At 41.5% G+C, this 22,652-nt stretch overlaps 1 protein-coding gene across 1 annotated transcript; it reads left to right on the forward strand.

Annotated features, from left to right (window-relative positions):
* Positions 1-1,839: 1,839 nt before the first annotated feature.
* On the forward strand, positions 1,840-4,731 carry LOC147904626 (pentatricopeptide repeat-containing protein At5g39350-like). Its single transcript, XM_087394958.1, has one exon. The coding sequence runs from the start codon at positions 1,949-1,951 to the stop codon at positions 4,325-4,327; it is 2,379 nt and encodes a 792-aa protein (XP_087251084.1). The 5' UTR covers positions 1,840-1,948; the 3' UTR covers positions 4,328-4,731.
* Positions 4,732-22,652: the final 17,921 nt, after the last annotated feature.

Raw genomic sequence — 22,652 nt, forward strand, 5'->3', positions numbered from 1 at the left:
TCGGATGTTAGCATGGATCAATCCACATTTTTTTATCATGCACATTCCACAATAAACCCTCAGCATGAGGCACATTTGACGGTAAGCCCCCAGTCCCATCTACATCAACACAGTTTGATTTCAGTGATGTACAACCATCACTTTCATGCATGGATCCAATTCCATCTATTGTCACATCAGATGCAGATGCTTAGTAGGAGTTCACCAGTGGTCATGCAGTTATTCAACATGTAAGTCCTCAGTATGAGGCACTCACATCATCTGCCACATGCAGAGATACATGCGACAACGCATTCATCTCATTTCATTCTAGCATCCATTATTGATGCCTTCACCTCTGACATGGAGTATACCATGGACACAATTTCCATGAGCAGTACAGATCCTCACATTACTTTTCAAGACATTCCAACATCGGCTCAGTCATGCCGCATTGCACCACTCTTGGATCCAATGATCACTACCTCTTCCGATCCATAGATCATTCATGCCCCAGTGCAATGGACATCATCACGTTCAGTAATAGCGCAACTTAGGGAGACTTGATGTTTCATCAAGCACTTAAGGCTATCATATACACTCTTAACATGATGCAATCCCTACATCAAGTTGAGCTTATGACAGTCATCATGTCCCGACTACATCATGTAAGGACAGTTGACAATACAGGTTTGATAGGTTGCTATACCTTGTCAGTTTTATGGGCCTCTTCATCAGCAAAGCAGTGTATCACACTTGCACCTTCGGCCCTAGCTTTTATGAAGCCCCTGGATCACTATGACCACACCGACTATGTGGTCTTCTTCGATCCCGCATCATTCAATAGAGATTATACTTCTAATACAACATACCTCCAACATTGTTGTCAGTTCTTTTGGGTTGGTGACACCCTCATATGTCACAACCTACTGGATTCTTTCTTCACAACTACATCACTAGCTTCACATCTAGATGCCTCTTTTACAAAGCAGCTCCACAATCCATGGTGACTTATGACATGTTCAGCTTTGACATGTTCGGCATAGTTCTCCACGTAGTCATCTTTCAATCGACTAGTCTTTGATCTAGGTGGAGTTTACTTTCTGCATATTTCCTTCCTCTTCCCTTTAGCCTATCTTCTGGATTTTATTCCCAAAGGCGAGGGATGACCAACAACTTAAGAGGAGGAAATGCATGATATGTACAGGATCATAAATTGTAATCATTGTACATGATTCCGCTACGTAGTCACACTGTCCTCACATATGCACATACTACTCTAATTTCTTCCAGTTTTTCTTTTCAGTTTTGGATGCTATCATATGCACCAAACAAAACACAAAAAGGTCTTGTACATGCACCCTCTACTTACCCAGTGCAATTTAAGAGGGGGTGTTGAGGATGGTGTAAATTGCACCATACCTCTAGGGCATTAGGGGCAAACCCTAACCCTAATGTCCTAGAGGTATGGTGCAATTTACACCATCCTCAACATTAGAATGACTCAATTTGAGTCGTTGCTGGTGTAAGTTAGCAACTGGATGAGTTTGACTTTGGTAACAACTCTAAATTCACAAAAAAATTACAGAGGTTTGCATCGCTTATGTAGTCGTTATGGGTGGGTTTTGTAGTCATGAACCTTTAAAATTTTCAACTTGGAGGCCTTTGTATGTGCCAAAGAAAATGCTTTCTCAAAATGTTGCAAGGACCTCTACGTTAAGAAGGATCAAGGTTAATTGGACGGAGAAATTAATTAATAGAGAGGAGGCGAAATAATATAGGAGGGACAAACATGCTCAGGCCAAGTATTAAACATATTGATTAGCTCAGACCAAGTAATCTTCGAGGGAGTAAGTTTGAAGCTATTCTACATTGGTCAAGTCTGGCATGGTGCTCCAGGATCTTTTCCAGTTTGCTGGCTACCGGGCTATGCCCACAAGCCCATCTGCCTTGTGGGCATTTCTCGTGGATGGCCAGGCCAATCTCCACTTCTCGGACCGAGTTCCTTGGAACCCATCTTGATACCTCCAATCATGGCGATCTTCGTTTTGATTTCACGAAATTTGTCCCCGTTCCAAGAACACAAGGCCTGGATCCCGCCCACTTAGTCGATTATGCTTCTCTCTTGCGATTGTGTGGGAATACCAAGGCCTTATCCGAGGGAAAGCGTATCCACCATCACATGATCAAAAGGGAATTTGAAATTGATAAGTTCTTAGGTAGCCTCCTCGTACAGATGTACGTCAAGTGCGAGGCACTTGACGATGCCTGTGCTTGGTTTGATAATATGCACGAACGGAATGTGTTTGCATGGAATTTCTTGCTAGGAGCTTATGTTGAGAATGGACAGTGGAAGCTGCTTCTCCAGCTCTTTGCACAAATGCAGCGGGAAGGGGTTTTGCCTGACAGGGTCACGTTTGTATACATCTTATCCGCATGTGCAAGTCAAATAGCACTTGCCCAAGGGAAGTGGATGCATGGGTGCATCGTGTGCAGTGGCTTTGAGTCGAACGTTTTTGTAGCCACTGCCATTCTTAGCATGTATGCCAAGTGTGGCAGCATGGATGATGCTCAGAGGGTGTTTAACAAAATGCCTGAGCGAAATGTGGTCTCATGGAACGCTATAATAGCAGCGTATGAGCAGCACGGGCTTGGCAAGGAAGCATTTCAGCTCTTTGAGGAAATGCAGCGGGAAGCGATAGTCCCTGACAAGGTCACAGTTGTCAGTATGCTCTCTGCTTGTGCCAGCCACGCAGCCTTATTCAAAGGAAGAAATATACATGCACGCCTCGATTCCAATTTTGAATCCGACGTTTTCGTTGCAACTGCTCTTCTCAACATGTATGGCAAGTGTGGTAGCATGCAAGAAGCGTGGAAGATGTTCGGGAAAATGCATGAGAGGAATGTGGTATCCTGGAATACCATGATTACAGTTTATGCCCAGCATGAGCATTGCAAGGAGGCTCTTCAACTCTTTTTCCAGATGCAGGAGGAAGGAGTGAGTCCAGACAAGATCACTTTTGTTAGCATTCTTACTGCTTGTGCAAGCATGAGAGCCCCTGATGAAGGTCAGCGGATCCATTCCCGAGTCACACAGAGTAGTTATTGCTCAGAGCTTGATGTGGTGAATGCTCTTATCAACATGTATGGCAGTTGCGGTAGCCTGGAGGAAGCGCAAATGATGTTTGATAGACTGCCAAACCAAGATGTCATTTCATGGAATGTCTTGATCGCAGGGTATGCCCAGCACGGGCAATGTAAGGAAGCCCGTCAACTCTTCGATCAAATGCAGTGTGAAGGGTGGATTCCAGACAAGGTAACCTTCATAGGCATCCTAAATTCATATACAACCCCACTAGCCTTAGCTAATGGCAAGAGGATACACATTCGCATCAAGCGCAGTGGATTCGAGGGAGATATTGTTGTTGCGACTGCCCTTGTCAACATGTATGGAAAGTGTGGCAGCCTGGAGGATGCACGGAGAATGTTTGATCGAATGACACAGTACAATGTAGTATCGTGGAATACAATGATTGCAGCGTATGCCCAGCATGGTCTTGGCAAGGAGGCCCTACAACTCTTTGATCTAATGCAAGGAGGAGGTTTTGTTCCAAACAAAATCACCCTTGTCAGCCTTCTTTCTGCTTGTGCCAACCAGGCAGCTTTAGCTGAAGGCAAGCAAATGCATGCTCAGATCAGCCGTTGTGATTTTGAGGGTGATGTTGTTGTGGCAAGTGCCCTTGTAAACATGTATAGCAAATGTGGCAGCCTGGAAGATGCAAGGCTGCTCTTTGAAAAAATGCCTTACAAAGATTTGGTCTCTTGGAATACCATAATTACTGCTTATGCACAACATGGACATGTCAAAGAGGCTCTCCAACTCTACAAACATATGCAGAGGGAGGGAGCCTTTCCAAATAAGGTCACTTTTGTTGGCATGCTTTCTGCATGCGGCCATACTGGTCTGTTTGAAGAAGCTTATTGCTTCTTGGAATCTATTTGTCATAAACATAGCATTAATCTAACATTAGAGCATTATGACTGTGTGATAGATTTACTAGGGAGGATGGGCCAGTTGGATGAAGCAGAGGAGTTGCTGAACAGTATGCCGTTTCAGCCCTCTGCTGTGTCATGGATGACACTGCTTGGTGCCTGCAGAATCCAGCATGATGTGGAGCGTGGAAAACGTATTGCAAAGCAGATGTTTGAGATGGATCCAAAGACTCCTCCAGCATGTGTGATGCTATCAAACATCTATGCTGCAGCTGGCATGGGTGATGAAGCTGAACAGATCAGGGAGGGGATGAGGAATGACTGTGATGTATCACATAGACTCTGGGGAGATTAAGCTAGACATAAATTTCTGTGAGGTCCATTTTAGCAGCACAGAACGAGACAAGGGCCGACCTGGAAATTTTAAAAAGCCAGCAGGAGGCAGGATGACCAAAAGAGTGTTTACTTTACACGAGTCGTGATATTGTTTCAGCAAATTGCTGGGCTAGCTGACAAATATGGATAAATCCCCAAAGGTTCACTTTCTTATGATTAGCGTTCGTCTTGCAAAGAGCTGGAGAACAGTTACATAAAAAATCGCTCAATCGGGAATGACTCTACTGGTACTACTTTATTTTAGAAGTCCATGTCTCCATGGTCAATTTTAGTGCATTTAGTTGTGTGTACCTTCACCATGGGAACAAAAATTGTCCCTACACTCTCTCAACATTCAACTTATTGGATGACATGTCACTTCAATATGGTCTTTCTGGGGATGATACATGGGGACTACAACCTTATGACTGACACTTCCACCACAAATGGACTTGGGGTAATTTTTTACCATTACAATTGTGAAATTGAACCCTTACAGTCTCTTTCTAGCTCTTTTGCTCAGACCTTTGCATTCAAGTTGAAAAGGTGGTAAAAGGCAACAAAAAGAGTGATGTTGAGAGAGAGAGAGAAAGAGAGAAAGAAGGATGTATTACCGTCTTCAGGAGGCCTCGCGGGTCTATGAGACAAAGTACAATATCAGAGTAGCACATACTCATACAAGCCTCTATTGGTTGAGACAAAGGGCTCACTAAGACCCTTTGCTAAGCACTATACTAAACTAAGCTCAAAAGTTCAAATTCAAACTCAAAGCTTAAAACTAGAAGCTAATATGTAAACTCAATCTCAAAGTCGGAGTTTTGCAAATACAGAGCCAGGTGCCATGGTGGCTCTCTTGTGAGCTTCAAAAGTATCTCGTGGCGGGGGGTGTGGTCTCCGTGATCTTTATATCCAACGGGCCATATTAGTGATGCCTCTGGTTAGCGGATGGTCTCCATTGAGTAAGTTGTGATCGATTGGACCTCCATCGTGCATGCTTTGGTCCATCACTACATCGTGTGCATCTTTGGCCGTATCCATCCTCGTCGCCGTCTCATCCTACCGATTCATACTACCTTCATGTCATCGATCTCCTACTTCTCTACTCCAACATGTCTAGGGGCAGACTTGAAGGCATAGAAATCTTTGACATGTTGCTAAGCTCAATCCACCCTTGTCTCTTACGACATTGTCCTCCTTGCTCTCTGATTTGACGCGGAAGGGTCTCTCCATGTCATCACATCTCCATCAGATAGAGGCCAATGCAAACCTAGTCTTGGAAGTGAATCAACCAAGAGGGAGGCCCAATACCATGTCCCTCTTGGAAGAGGCAGATAACGTCCTTGGATCTCATAGTAAACCGGGAAAGTACATAGGAAATGCTCCTCTGTCTCTCTCTCCCCCAAAGTGCATAATCTACAAATGCGTTGCTCCCTTGTGGTTCTCCCTACCTCAATCCTCGGTTGATGGGATGAGACCTACATCTTTCCGATGCCAATCCTGAGGGCATGTGAGGCTTGCCTGTCCTCCAGATAGTGGGGTCTGATGATCACTCCATCTTTTGACACTCTCAAGAAGTAGTCGCAGTTAGAACCGAGTCTTAGTGAAGAACTGTTGATCCCTTCCCAAGTTTGTGACACATAAAGCTGGAGTAGATACAATTGATCTCATCCCATGAGACCAAGGGATGAGGGGCATGCAAGCTGTATTGAAGGGGGGGGAGATGATCCATCTGAATGCCTTGGCTATCAAACCATCTCAAAATGCGTGCATACCAGGCCATGCGAGCCCCCCTCTTAGGTAGTCTTATAGATGACTCTGGTACCATCTTCAGTAACCTCCCTTTAGGTAAGGCCCAAACCCTGTGAAGATAAGAACCGTCTGGAAGATGACATCGATCTCGAGCAGTGTCATGGAAAACTTTGCATGTATGATCTAGTGGGCGATTGCAGGCTTACATTGCCACTCAATCACTATCAGGCCACACCCCTAGGGTCTCTGTACATGGTTGTTGACCTGACCAAGGTGTCAAATAGCCATCTCTTTGTTGGGGGTCCCAAAAATGTGCCTGAACGCACTCTCGTCCTAGTCGAGCTAGAGCTTCCTATTTTCATGTCCTCGTGTAAGTCATGCCCTAGCTGCGTTGGTCATCGTGAAGGCTGGCCCCGCAAAGACCACCCTTAAGTAGGTGTAGGACTATACGATCTCCACTAGCACTCCTCGATATGTGAAGCTATGTCGATGAAGTGTTGGCCGTGAGGCGTTAAAATTCATAACCTTGGTTTTGCCAAGGTTAACTGTTAAGTCTCTCTCTCCACAAATCACCTCTATGGCATCTAGGTGTCTCTGTAAGCCTGTTGTTGAGGAGGATAGAACGACTATGTCATTTGCATACAATAGTATCTCTATTATCAGATCGGCCAACCGCGATCCCTCACCTCCCGGGTAGTCAATGAATGTCATGATCTCATCAATATATAGCCCAAATAGTGTCGGTAAGAGGGGGCATCCCTGCTTGACTCTTATCATGCTTTCGACCCAGCTTGACAGGCCTCTAGGGGAACGTATTCTCCCTCTGCGTCTGACTCATACAAACTCACCCCCCAATCATGACATTTGGAATCAGCATCTCCTGAAGTCATTTGATCATGCGAGATCGTGGGATTGTGTCAAAGGTTTTTCGAAAGTCTAAAAGCAAAGAGACTTTCTATGGTCTCGATCTCATCGCCTCAATGACTACCCGCAGAGTGATGATACGATCAAGAGTGGAATGTTGTCTCTGAAAAATGTCCTGTTCCAATGCTCGCTGCTCGTCTGTCTCTATGTAAAGCTAATGTCGCTCTCTTGTACCGGCCCATAAATCTTAGCCAGTGTACGACCAATCATGAGAGTGCAATAGTTCCCAGTATCCATGGGATATCTTGCTTTGTGTATCTGCACAATGGTGGTGGTGTTCCAAGCAAGGGGGAAGCCATGACATACAGCGTGGTTGAACATATGTGCTAGGATCGGGGCCAAGACCTCCTGTCCATGTGCAAAGTGCTAAGTCGGTAGCTCTTCATGGTCCTTGGCTCTCCGGTTGTGGAGTCGGCATAATGCAGCTCGCACATTTTGTGTAATGAATAGGATGCAAGTGGTGGGCTTGGGCCCTGGGGCGAGCAAACATATTGGGTGGTGCCTTGAGTCGGGACGCCATAGAAGGATGCCGCATAAGTGTGCCATACATTTGGGTCTGTGATGGGAATAGGTGGCTTTCCCTCCGATAAGAGCTCCCATGCAAAGGTGGGATCACCTCCTCAAAAAGATTGGATCACTTCACCGTCCTATGTGAGAGGAATGCCTGCCTCTTATGCCATGCCAGACATCGTGAAATCAGTTGTGCCTTAGGTCTCGTGCAAATGTGGGAGAACCTCGAAAAAGAGCCCCACGCAAATGTGGGATCACCTCCATGAAAAGATTGAATCACCTTATCCATCCTATGTGAGAGGAACACCTACCTCTTATGTCACATCAGACATGAAATCAGTTGTGCCTCAGCTCTCATCAAGTGTCCTAAAGCTTGCTCTCGTATGAGGTGGGATCTCATCTCCTGGCACTCATTGTTAAACCATAGGTTTTGTAGCATCTTCCCAGCGAAGGGGCAAATTGTGGACCTAGGGGAATGATCTGGTGACGACATCATGGATCACTAATACCAATTTGTTTGAGGTATGAGCGAGGTCTTCATCATCTCCCAAAGGGGGCTGCTATCCCATGGGATAAGTGGCTCATGTATACTGCATCAAGGGCATGATCAAAGTGTACTCAGACCTAGGCAAGGCTAGGTGGATCACGTACTATGTCTGGCAGCGTAGTCAAGATACTAAATGATAGGTATGAATGGTCGGCGGCACCAAGACGGGGGGGGAGGGACTATGAAGTCATGTACCCATGTGACGATGGTCGGGAGCCCAAGTCTACAAAGCTACTACCCCCTCCATGTGGGAAACAGCTAAGCCCTCTAGGCAATGGCCATCACTAAGACCATTGTATCTGCTCAGGGCATGTACATCTCTAGTAGGTGTCTCCCATACCTTATCACATGTGGTGCATCCTCTGAGTGTTTCATTATCATGAGCTCTGTTGGGTCTATCTCTAGCACTCTGGCTATCTTCAACCCATGTTGTCCCCTCGCCCCATGGCCTCGGCACCATCATGCATTGTCCCCACCTCTCCCCCCTCCTCTTTCTATCCTATTTCAGATTATGACTTTCCCATCTCTATAGACAACCCACTTTCTTTCTTCTTTGGCTGCCATTACACGTATCATTCCCTCTCTTCAATGCTCTTGCTACAAGAGTGTAAGATCATCACTAGATATGTCATGGTTCCCTACAACATGGCTCTCGTACTCACAAAAATGGATCTATCCATGCAATCGTGAATTTGATTACCAATGGCCTCATGGGTGCGTCATTCTTTCCCACTTTCCATGCAGCCTCAAAGGTGAGGTTGACCCCCATCTTGGTCACGAGTGCCTTTGCATTAGCCATCAAGGTGTGGTGCAGTGCCAGGCCTCTTACCAACACATTAAGAGCTTTGCTACTCCATTTTTTCTCCTCCTCCAAGGCATTAGAGATGAAAGCCTTCTTTGGGGCTGATGCACCTTTCTTAACCACTTATTCTCGGTCTAGAATCTTCTCTTTTCCTTCTATTATTTGTTGTCTGAACTCTGCATGTTTACCTTGCATATTGGCTTGAATAGCAACAATCTCCTTTCTAAAAGTTTCATTTATTGATTTGAGCTCTTCCAGTGCTTTGTGTGTTTTCTTTTCCTCTTGTGCCTAGAGAGGTTTGACCTACTCTTTAATGGTATTTAGCTCTTCATTTTAAAGGTGGCTGGAATTCCCCTTCTTCGCACTAGTGCATGCTTTCAATGCTTCATTCTTTGCTTTGAGGATGGCAAATTGTCCATCTAGCTCCTTGATGAGTGAGGCATGGTAGCAAGTTTTTCCTCAATTATTCAAGACATGTCCTCTTGCATTTGGTTTAGTTGAGCTTTCCATTTTGTTTGCATCTCCTCTTTCCACTTGTTCAAGTCCCTCTGCATATGATTCCCACAGAGAGAGAGAGAGGGGGGGGGGCGATATAGCTCCAAGTTAAGATGATTGCTAAGATGAGATCATGAAAGTGGGATTGCACAAGCTTAGTATAATAGTCATCACTACATAAAACAAAGATGCACATAATCATGAATCATGTCCAACCACACAAACCTTTCAAACAAGAGACCCTTGTATCGAGCTCTAGGGCCTCCAAGGTGGGATTCTTTTCTCTAATGGTATTTCCTCTTAAAGCTAAATTTATTTTTGGGGCTTTCTAAATAGATGCCTCTAGAACCTTTCCTCTATAGCATGCACAAAACAAAAAACCTCGCTACATGAATTCACTCATGAAGCACTCATTTACAAAATATTCCTCACTACATGATCACTTATCAACTTCATCAGCTGAAGTTTTGGAGGGAGCCAAGCCCAAATGGATTTGCCCACACGATAAGCCTTAATGAAAAGATTCTACAAGATTAGTATAATTAGGGGTAGACTCGAATCATTCCAATGTATTCTTGAATTTTATGATAATACACTTCAATATGTTTTGGCCCCTGCATGAACAATTATATTTGCTGCAATCACAATCCAACCTTAATTGTCACATGAAATAACTATAGGTTATCTCATTCATACTCCATATCTGCCAAAATATGTTGAATCCAGACTGCATCACAAATTCTTGATTAAGTAATTCTACTTCTTTAGAAGACAGTGAAATTTTGTGTTGCTTTCTACTTGTCCAAGAAACATATTCCAAACCAAGTGCAAAACAAAATCTTGTAGTTGACACTAGCCAATTTAAATCCTCAATAGCCAAAACGGATTTTGTGGCATTTGAACCAAAAGAAATACCGTGGTTGATTCTATGTTTTATGTACCTTTAAAAAACACTTAACACCTTAAGAACGTGCTTCCTTTGGGGATATGAAAAAGATTTACTCACCTAACTGATAACTTATATATAGTCTAATATTTATAAATAGTAAAGTATATCCATAGCACCCCTATACACACAAAGCATGCAATCTGACTTGCTTCTTTTCAAACCATGTGATAAGAACTACCTGCTATCAATCTTAGCATACCATGTTTTTTGTGCTTAATTCAAGCCGTACAATGTCTTTTTCAACTCAATAAGATCCCATTGTCTCCTTGAGCCACAAAACATTTAGATTATTTCACATGGACCTCCTTGTTCAAGTGTCATTCAAAAAGGATAATTTTACATTCATTTATGTAATGAGGAGGAAAAATAACCATGCAACCAATTTATGAATTCACAAAAACATGAACTAACCATGTACAAAAGAATCAAAGGAAACTAGGAAGAGAGAAGAAAATGATGTAGCATGGGTACATCCCATTGCATTAACACTAGCCCCTCTAGCAACATTGTTATTAGCATGGAAACACCCGCATTACCAACCCATCTTGCCTTACAAAACACAGGCCTAGTTAGGCATACCCAACTACACCACACAAAGCATCCACTAGAACCCCATCGTGTCTGATGTGATCCTATGGAATACTTTGCCATAGCCAACATTACTATAATATCATAAATATCCTAGCAAGTGATGTAAGAAATTCAATTTCCATAACATCCCTCTTACTTGGCTTGCTTAGTTGTGCATATGACTTTATGTGTCAATGAGTAAGTTGAGATGTGAAAGATCTCTTGGATTCCCATCAAGTATCATTGTCAAGATGGTCAAAAAGCTCTCAAAAAGTATCTTTAAGATATTTTAAAATTTCATTAATTGATATATAATGAATTTATCCAATTCAAAATTTAATGAAACATTATTATTGCTCTTATCCTATACCAATGGAAATTATTGTACCACTTGTTTTTTGCTGCTGCTAAAGAGACAACAAATGGATATCAGTGCAGAAGTGAAATTTCAAAGTAGTCAATACCTTCCTCCTCTATATATATATATTTTAACTAAACATGCATTATTTTGTTCAATACTACCATCAACAATGTACTTGAAAATATACGCCCATTTGCAATTCCATGTATTATGGTGCATTATTGAGTTATACTCCTTTTGCATTGTTTCCACACATTTAGAAGAAGATGAATCTTCTACATATGATGTGGGTTCTTCAAACATATTTGATAAGGGACAGACAAAAGAATATTTAGTATGTATATTGCTTTCAATGATGGCATCACTTGGCATTCATGTTTGGCTAGGTATGTAGGGAAAATTATCATAGTCCAAAAGATTCAATAATCTTATATATACACATTGGATGTTTTGTATCTTATTATCCCAACCCTAAGAACTAGGATCAAATATCTTATCACTCATTATTCTCTTTGTTGACTGATCAGACATCTATCACTTTTCCATTATCACTAGTCAATTGAAAACGAAGACCTTCAACTATCCTAGAAAAAACAAATGGCAAAGAAACTCTACCAATAAGAATTACCAAAACTTTTACTACAAAACAATTTCAACATTACGAAAGAACCACACATTACAATCATTTCAATGTACCACAAAAATGTAAATCTTGAAGAAAAATTTTAGCATTGAATTTTCAAGCTAAGTTGATGCTTCTTCTTTTTGAAGTGACTTTGTAACCCATCTTTTGGACTACATTCAATTCTATAGAGACCACACTTATGCTGCTTTCTTGTCTCTTTTTTTTAATATGTACATGTTGCTTTTCATTCACATGATTTGTGTTAATGCTGACATATACCACACAATAGTACTATCTACTTCCATCTTTCTTGTTTTCATCTAATGATGATGTAGATTGTCTAAAAATTCCTTGAGAACTTTAAAAATATATATCAACTAGAACTTAACTTTCAATTTTGTTAAAGTGTGGGAATCCATTTCTTATAGTAGACAAAAATCATGGGAATGTACAATCCACTTGCTTGGCAATGCGAGCATGAATATACTAGAATGAGTGAGTAGACAAGTTTCTGATAATAATACATTCTTTAGGCCTCAAGTTACATGTTAATGGGTTTTTTCCTCTCTAACGCTTGCTCCTAAGCCATCAAGGTGAATATTATAGCAAATAATATCATGATTTCAAAATCATAGAGGGCCTTGCATGTCAAAATAGCCATACCATAGGACTCTTGAACCGCTTACTTTTTTCTTGTCTCCTCAAGACCTCTTTCTCTTTTGGGTTCTCCTTTGGAATCCTTCACCCATGCCTGTTAGCTTTGGAACTGCTAGTGGATGCGACACATCCACATGAGAGAGCCTTCTCTCTTGGACCTTAACCACTTCATCCCTTCATTAAAGTCTAGGCCTAAACATGATCTTAATCCCTAGCCCTTTTCATTTGATAGTATAATATAATCTAATGGTCTTGTCCTTTACTATTCCAACACTTAGGCACTAGTAAGTCCACCTAGTTTTCTACCTTAACATAATGAAGGTAGAGGCTTATACGATGCGTTGATGTTATATTACTGTCCTCTTGAGAATGTTTTATGTCCTAGAAAACAAAATCAAGAATCCTTCTCTAGAGATTATTTATCCTTTCTCATGTTGAACTCTCCTCAGGTCTATCCTTCCAATTAACTAGACACTCTTGATATATTGTACATCTTCTTCTTTTTTCTCGTATATCTAAAAAATATTCTAGTTCACATGATAGATATTCAATTTTAATGAGCTCAACAAGGACTTCATTTCCAATGAGATTATCATCAACTTCTAATTTCCTTGAATGTCTAATTATATTCAAAACTAGATGTATTCTACATCCTTTTGATAAAGTTAATTTATAAGAAAATTCTCCAATTCTATCAAGTATTAGGAATGATCCACCATACCTAAGAGATCAATTTGGAGATTTATCTGTTTTTGGGTTTCTAAAGATTTAGCATTGAATATTTACTTCTCTTTTCTTCAAATTCCAACTTCTTTGTGTAACTTCTTGCTCTATCTTGAGACTTTTTAATGCTATCCTTGGCTAACTGAAGCATTTGATTTGTATCTTCTAGAAACTCAGTTTAGATCCCTAAATGGGCTAAGACTTGTTGTTTTAATATGGGTAAATATTGTTCCTGGTTAGTTTGTATTTTACTCACATATGCTTGAAGCATATCCTTAGACTTGATTAACCCTTTGATTTTGATCATCAATCTTTGGATGATCTTCAATGCTTATATTCAAGGTAGTTTTCACCCTTATAAGAATAACCCTCCAAAAATGACTGTTAATTTTGCCATCCCAATCACTAACAATACTAGCTAGTAGTCCATATAACCTATATATATACTCCACAAATATCTTTTACTAAATCAAGAGTTTTAACATGTTCATTGGTTGGAATAAATGGAGCCACATCTTGGGAAATTGATCCATAATAAATCACACAAATTTGTGTACCCTCTGTGTCTCAGGTAGTCTAAATATAAAATCCATGGAGATACATTCCCATTTCCTAGACAGGATCTCGTAAGGAGCAGACCACATACCTTAAGATGCTCAACTTTATTGACTTGGAATTTTTGGCACTTCAATACATAATCTTGGATATCCTTATTCATTCTAGGCCAAAAATTACATCTTTTAAAAAATGCATACGTCTTTTGGATTCTCGGGTGCCTTGCACTGGGAATATAATAACACTCAAAAAGAATTTGGTGGCTAAGTTCATTATTATGTGGGACACACATTTACCTTCATAGATCAGGTAGCCATTTTCAATACTATATTTTTTCACTTGATCCCTTTATCACCAACTTGTGGTGTGCCAAAGTGACCATGCGATTCCTCGTTCTCCTTGGCCTATAGGATCCCTCTTCATAATTGTTTTTTATATGTTAGAAAAGTGAGGATCATGCTCACAATTTCCTTTTAGTGACTCTAGGAAATCATTTTAGAATCAAGCAATTCAATTCATAAACTATTAGCATTTGGATTAGGGAATTTGCTACCACATTTAATCTCCCCTTTTGATATGTCAATTGAATATCAAATTTTTTGCATTAATTCAACCCATCTAGCATTTCTTTCTTTAAGTTCTAGATGATTGCAATCTGTTTGATATTTTCTTGGTCAAATATGATCTTAAATTTAGCACCATCAAAATAGTTCCTCCATCTCTTTAATTCACAAACTAGAGCATACAGATCCTTCTCATATGTCGAGTAATTTTGTGAGCACAATCTAACTTCTTACTTTCAAAGCTATTGGTCGACCTCTATAGAAATATTGTCCAATAACACATCATTGGTGTTTATTTCAACCATGAAATGGTTCACTAGGATCCACTACATTTAAAACAAGGGTTGCAATTATAGCTATTTTTAGTTTTCAAAACTCTTCCTTTGAGTTTCATCCCAAATGATGGTAGTTCCCTTCCTCTCTAGCTAATCCATCATCAGAATAGCCATTTTAGCATATTGTTGGGTGAACCTATATAAAATCTAGGAAACCTATGAATATATGTAATTCTTTTAAGTTTGTTAGATGTGAACATTCTAATATGGCCCTTACATTTTTGGGATCCATACAAAAAGATGTGATGTGTTCCAAGTATCGTACTTCTTTTGTGCAAAATTCACACTTGGATTCTTTAGCAAAAAGAGAGTTGTCTCTACAGAATTGGAAGACTTTTGTCAAATCTTCCTTATGATTATTTCTTCTTTTACTATAGATATCATCTAGAAATACTACATAAAATTTTCTTAAATAGGGCCTTAAGACCCCATTTCTAAGTGTCATAAATGTTGTTGGAACATTAGTTAAACCAAATGCACTACTTTAAATTGGTAATGCCCATATCTATTACCAAATATGTTTTGGGTACGTCTTCTTCCCTAATTCAAACTTGATGATATCTAAATCTTAAATCAATTCTAGTGAGAACAGGTTCTCCCTACTTTGTCTATGCTCCTACCCTCCTGCCATCATCAAGCTTACCCCCTCCCCACCCCCCTCTGTTTCCTCATTCCCTCTCGATCTCCTTCTTGGGCCCCCGCGCCCCTTCTGTGCCCATGAATGGGGGGTTTTCTGTTGTGTGTAGACCTGTAGTAGGGGTCTACAACCCCTCCTCATGGACATGTAGATTTTTGCCCCCCCCACTTGGCTTGTGGGCTGGGAACAGTAGGTGTGGCTGCTTCATAGCACCTCTTGCCATTCGGGGCTTTCGCCCAAGTGTGGTACGGTAGGGCACAACACATTACTACCCCTAGCACCTCCCTTTCAAAGATCTAAGGAGGACTAGCCAGCCCTTCAAATTGGCTTTCTTCTAGCAAGCAGCCCCTTTCTCTGTGTCTACCTTGGGAAGTAGAGGCTCTTGCATTCAAACCTTGTCCTGTCCCTTGCTTTTGAGGTGTTTGTGTTCCAATTGTAGGCCTTTTGTGGAGTTTTCACCCCTTTTTTGGGACTATTTTCTAGTGGTTTCCTTGATGCTTTGGTCTGGTTGTCCTTTGTTTTTCCTTTTCGAAGAGGTTCTTGAAGGACTTCTCCTTTGGTCCTTTGCTATTTTTTTCTTCTTCCTCCTGTCAAAATGGTTGTGCCTTTTGAAGGAGGAATCCTAGTGTTGACCGTTGGTCTGGCCAGAGGGCTCACATGGTAGCACCCTCAACTCTCCAAGTTATCAAGGTTTTTCTTTCTTAAGAGGACAAACAGTAGGAGAGAAACAAGTGAAGAAATTCATACAGTCACTTCAAAATCAGGCATTGGTAGGTAGGATAGTTGGCTTCAGCCCACCAGGAGCCAGGTACATGATTGGTTGTAGGCAAACTTAGCATTGGATGGGGGCCACATACAGGAGGTTACCATCTATGGTAGAGGGTTTTTATTTCTCTATCTGAGTTCCTTTGATGCTACATAGGCTCTCGTGGAGTGGAGATCGCTTCTTTTGGGCCTGTGTCTTGTTTACCTTATCCCTTGGTACCATGGTTTCACAGTTGATGATATAGAATCTACCATCATATACCTCGCTTTCTAGTGACACTCAAATTTCTAGGGCTCCCTAGGGAGTACATGTCCATTCTCAACTCCATTGGTGGATCCTTCATCATGGTGTTAGAGCAGCCACTCCAAACGGCCATGTTAGTGGGTTTGTAGATAATGGAGTACCCTAGCTTAGATGATTGTGGAGAGCCTGGAGACTCTTTGAAGAGAATGCACCAGACATCAAGAGGAGAGTACAACAAAGCAAGAGGCTACTTCTCAGTCTCAAAGGATGCAAGCTCCCCCCTTGCCTTAGGGGAAGCAGGCAGAGGAGACCTCTGCAGACCACCCCTATCCATAAGAGGGTGGGACTTTTGATGCTGCTCATGAAGCTCCTCCATCGTTAGCAGGACAGGATCCTAGAGAGCTGACTTCGCAGCAAGATTACAAGGTTCCAGCATTGTCAATGGCCATTCATCCAGTGGCTTCTTCACTTGTCCCTCAAGCGATCTTGACAATTCCCACTCGTGTTCCCCTTTTCCCCCCACCCCCCAAGATATTGTCACCCACACCACCTGGCTTGCTGTTTTCAACTCACCCCCCCCCCCAACCCTCCTCCCTCAAAAGAGTTTCTTGTCACCCTCATGGCACCTGATCAAAGCCTCCGAGCAAGAGCAAAATAGAGCCCCTCTCCTCCCCTCATGCGGCAGCCTCCTTGCCATAGCCCCAATACTCTACTCGTCTTCAGGACACAGCATCATCACAGAAGACCTCTTCAAGAGACTCCCTTTCTCAAATTGCAGGCCATTAGCCTCACCATGGGAAACCTTTGCCTAGGGAATTCTAGAGGATTGGCCCCTAGAGATACTTCATGCATACCCTCTTGTCGTAGAGTTAACGGGTATGATCCTATAGCCTTGCAAAGGGGGCTTAATCAGAGTGGTCATTTCTCATATGCACCCTTTCAGGGGGTTTAACTTTGCCTCCACAGGTAAGGAAAAGTGGACCCCTTCTCTGTTTGATCAAATAACAAAGCACTAGATCGACAACATGATGGAGGAGTTGATGGGCCCATAGGTTGTGGATATGTGGATCAACCATGGTAACTCGTCTACTTTTCAAGTGGGCTTATCCTCTGAGAAACTTGGCACAGGTTATGCCATGGGTATCATGCACCTTGGACCGGAGGTACACTACTCATAGGTCACACATTGGTCTCTACACAAAGTGCATCCAAGCTGGGGAACTTTCTAGAGACAATTGATGATGTAGAGGCTCCCAGACATAGACCCTTGGATTATTAGAGGAGACTGCAACAATTTATAACATGAGGAGGACAAAGGGGGGGGTGCGTCCTTTGTAGAGATGTCGTTAGCAAAGTGGATTACTTGGGAGCAATTCATCTTCATGGTCTACGGGTGGCAGAGACTTTGGAGAGAGGTAGAGTTCTTCAAGCTTCCAGGTAGCCTTAGTTTTTCCTTTGGGTAGTGCACAATGGACTCCTTGAGCGGCTAGATCACTTCTATATGGGAGACTAAGCTCTACATAGGGGTGGAGCCACTAGTATTCTGGTGGGTACCACGATGTCAAAACACTCCTTGGTGATCTTGCAACTTGATCAACCTCGGCGAGGCCTTCCCTAGAAGGGGATCCACATCCTTGACTCATTGTTATAGGAGCAAGAAGTGTAGGAGGCAGTGACAAAGATCTAGAGGTAGCCGGTCAATAGCCTAGAGGGAGGATAGGTTGAGTGGACACAACAGAGCCGATTCAGAGGAGCCACAAGGAGCTACAATCCTAGGCATTGCAATAGTGAACAACGGCTCTTATAGGCATGAGAGAGGGCTATGAGGCCCAACTTGTTCTCCATTGAGCATTTCAGAGAGCAAGACCTGGGATCATAGTGGTTGGCAGATAGATATGAGTGTGCACGATTGGACCTCCAGTATACAGAGATACATCGAGTAGAGTTCTCCTATCACTCCTCTAGATCTTGCTATATGTAGCAGGGGAACACAATGACCAAGCATTTCTTTCAAAGTGCAAGCCCTAAATCCACAGGGACATAGTTGTAATGATTGAGAGGCTAGAATCTCAACGAGATTTGTGAGATGGCCACTAAGTTTTATTGGGGATTGTTCTAGGCAGAGGAGGAGTCCCCCCACATGATAGCTACTAGGGAGACTATCTAGAACCACATTGTGCTAGTGGTATCACTGAGCATGAGTAGGCAGTTAGAGATGCCATTTACAAATTATGAGCTCTCATAGGGTTTGCTTGATTAGGAGCTCTCGGAGTCTTTACAAGAAGTTCCATTACGGAAGTGCCCAAGAGAGGATGGCTTGACGTCAACTTTCATCACATGCTTCTGGGAGCACGTTTGTACCCCTCTGGCATGCTTTATAAGAGATCTTTGACACAAGCATGCTTCCTCAGTCCTTGGGTAGGGGGTGGATTTGTTTGATCCTAAAAAGGGGCGGTTGAGTAGACCTCCCAAATTGGAGGCCGATCACCTTGCTAGAAATAGACCACAAGATCTTAGCTAAGGTCTTGAGTTTGTGTCTACGACAACCACATTTGGTGGACATTATCCATGATGCTCAGATAGGGTTTGTCCAAGAACATAATATCTTGGACAACGTTTTCACTTTTTGCGAGGCTCATGATGACTAGGAGCATCAGCCTCTCATTATCCTACACTTGGCTTTTGAGAAGGCATATGACAAGATGGAGTGGCCCTTCTTGGAGGGCACGATGTAGCAGCTAGGCTTCTCTAATAGGTGGATCAAAGGTATCTTGGCCCTGTACATAGGTAATTCCAATCAAATGCTTATTGGTGGTCACACATGCAATACCTTCTCTCTCCCTGCTTAGATTGGTAGGGCTGCCCCCTCACCCCCTTCCTTTTTCTTTTTGTGGCGGAAGCCTTAGGTTATTTTTTATGCTCCACAGGTTGAAGTCCTCATAGGGATGATACTTCCACTTTGTCAAGAGGAGGATTTGCTAGACTCGGAGTTTGCAAATGATGCATCACCTTATGTGGAGGGCTCAGTAAAGAGCCTAGAGGCGGTTAGGAGGGCTCTACCTACGTATTGTATGGCTTTGGGTGCCAAAATCAACTAGGCCAAATCGATGGGCTTCCTTATAGACATTGAGGCTCATGAGATTTGATATTGAAGGGCGGTCCTTGGTTTCAGATCGATCCTGTGAGATGGCAGACAGTGTGGTGTCTCAAGTGCCAGGTGTGCATTGATATTTCCTACTCTTTGCTTTTGAGAAGGCATACGACAAGGTGGAATGACCATTCTTGGAGGGCACAATGTAGTAGCTAGGCTTCTTTGATAGGTGGTCTTTGAAGCCAAATCCTTTGATCTTTGCACTTATTTTCAAATTCTTACATAATCAATCTCTTATTGGGGAAAGAATGGATTCATTTTGAGTAGAGACAAGCAAGAGATTTGTAAAAAGGGATGTATGAGGTGGCTTTTGAAACTAAGTTTTTAACTTTGTGATGACATGGCATTCTCTTGTTTCTTATTCTTCTCCGTAGGTGTCAAATCATCAATTTAAGGCAACTTGGCAACTATCCATTACTTGTATAATCAAGGCTGCCAATATTTTAATTTGTCCTTGTAGTTAGCTGATGCAACCAAATAAAAATAATAGACAATTAGTGATGAGCTCAAATCTGTGTGACAACCGACTACTACAATTCTTCCTAGCCTATTTGCTTTTGACTTCTAGATATAATGTTGTATGAGTGACCTCAACATCCTTATTTATCAAATTATTAGAGCCCAATAATCTTTCCAAGTCTCTGTGCACAAATAGAACAACCAAAAAATGTGGCACTATCTTCTACGTGACTCGATGCCCCATCAAAGCCACGATGTGAAATTCCTTTTACCTAGAAATTCTCAAAGATAATCGAATACTTCATCTTATACGATGTATTATTGCAATATATAAAAGCTGGGATTGTATAATAATATCAACACCATACCTGACTACCCATGATTGTTATAGCATCACCCACTTCTATTTGCTATCACCTTAGCTCTATACCAGTATCATACTTTCAAAAACATAAAGCGATTTGTACGTCAAGACCACCTTAGCATAGAACTCTTGAACCTCTTCGTTGTTTCTCCTCTGACCTTGAGACCTCTTACTCTTTCGGCTTCTCCTTTGGAATCCTCAAGTCCTCTTTCTCTTTTCGTTTCGCAAGTGTCAATTTGTGGAATCTATAGTGGATGTGACATGTCCACATGAGAGATCCTTCCTTTCTTGGACCTCAACCATTGCATGCCTTCATTAATGTCTAGCGTTAGACATGACCCTAAGCTCTATCCCTTTTCACTTCATGGCTGGTCTCATCCTTTATCATTCTAGGTTTCCCACCTTTCCATTACCAATCCATAGGCTTTTATGGTTCATGTAACATCTATCAGGAAATAAGGCGTACTAAGGTAAATTGGGAGGGGAGAGCATACATCAATATTTGGTACTCATTGTGTTGGGATTTTTTAACACATTGAAGGTGGAATCCTTGTTAGCTTAAACTTAAGACCAAAGCAAGTTGGATGGAAGATCAAACTTGTGCATTGGAATCCTTGTTAGCTCATCCTACAAATGATATATGCGAGAACTAAAAGAGGGCCAATGGTATTCAATTGAAATTACAACAATATCAAAGCATGATGGGGCCAATAGGGAGGATATTTAAGAAAACATAACCTAGAATGCTATAAGTGGGGGCATTGCCATCATAGATCAATGGATGATTGAGGACCTAGACACAAACTAGAGAGTCCACAAAAGATGGAAAAGAAGGCACAGGGAGTAAATTTTAAAAGGTGGTTGTGAGACATCAAAATCTGTAATTGATTCTATGGATGATATAGTAATAGCAACTTAATCTACTCTATAAAGGACAAAGGAGCCAAACAAGATAAGTTGAGAGGAATTCTAGTAGCTTGTGGGGAGAACAGAGGACATACGTAAGGGCAAAGACCCACTTGAAGACAAGAAGCATGACTATATTGAAGATCAAGGTTTAATGTAAAAACTTGAGACTTGTATCTAAAAAGGGGGTGACCAAGAAAGGGCATGGACCATGAACCTACCTACTCTAAGAGAAGGGAAATTATTATCAATTTTTTTCATTATTTAACAATATTAAATGTGAACGTTTTTTGAAGGCTATAATTGATTATGTTCTCAATGTTTGCAACTGGAAGAAGACTACACAAACTATTTGCGATGTTTGCTTCACAAGGGAGCACAAGAACTTATTTCCAATAGGATACTCCAAAAACTATAATTAGATAGGAAACTACCATGGAAACTCATCCTCAATGGGTACCATGCCCAACTATCAAAGGATCAAAAGTCCTCATATGTCCCGATTATGATCTTTTCAAGTTCATGTTCAAGACAAACAAGATTGATGGGACAATCTTCCAAAGCCAGTCTTTGTACCATCAATGTATGAGCTTGGGTTAATAGACATCTCCATGTCTTTGAACCCTACTATAGGTTCTATGCACCTTACAAGATGCATCATCAATCGGAGTGATAGGCTATTCTGGCTCTAGTGGTTGATGTCTGTTGATAGGCATCCCAATTTTTCCATTCTCCGATAACAAAATAAATATACAATATACTCTTTAATCAACTATGTCAATGAAGTTTCCAAATCTAAACATGGAGACTGATCACAAAAGGATTTACTATAGTTACCAACATGCAAACCAAATTGACCTTAGCTCATTTGAATGCACACAAATGCCTTTGGTACAATTTGGTTGTAAACATTCCACAAACCATGAGAAAACATGCAAAAAGGTATACCCATAAAAGAGATATAAGGACCTCAAGTAATCTCCATTGGACAAAATAGATATAAAAGTTCACATTTTCTTGATTCTTAACCAATTTGAAGAGTTCCAATTTCATGGAATTTTCCCACTTTTCCTAATATAGTCTTTCCTAGTATATATACAGCATGTCCTAGTAACGTCACAAGGTTTGAGCTAGATATGAGAGATTTCTAGTTTAATTTAAAGAGTTTGGGGGAAAAATAGAGTACACGTTTGTTTGGTAAGGTTGGGTACGCACTATGCCTTAGCTACCTCAAGTTTAGAAAGTGAAACTCATGGTCTCTCTTATCTACAAACTTCCAAAAATGAACTAGACAAATATCGAGAGGGAGAGGAGAAGAGTGGAGATGAGGTGAAAAGGCACAGCTAGGGACGACACCACAAATGACCAACTGTACAGTAGATTACTTGAAAATAATGAATATATACAAACCACT

Source organism: Dipteris shenzhenensis, chromosome 2, assembly GCF_047967505.1.
Source record: "Dipteris shenzhenensis isolate YYH24624 ecotype China chromosome 2, Dip_SZ_1.0, whole genome shotgun sequence".
Taxonomy (NCBI): domain Eukaryota; kingdom Viridiplantae; phylum Streptophyta; class Polypodiopsida; order Gleicheniales; family Dipteridaceae; genus Dipteris; species Dipteris shenzhenensis.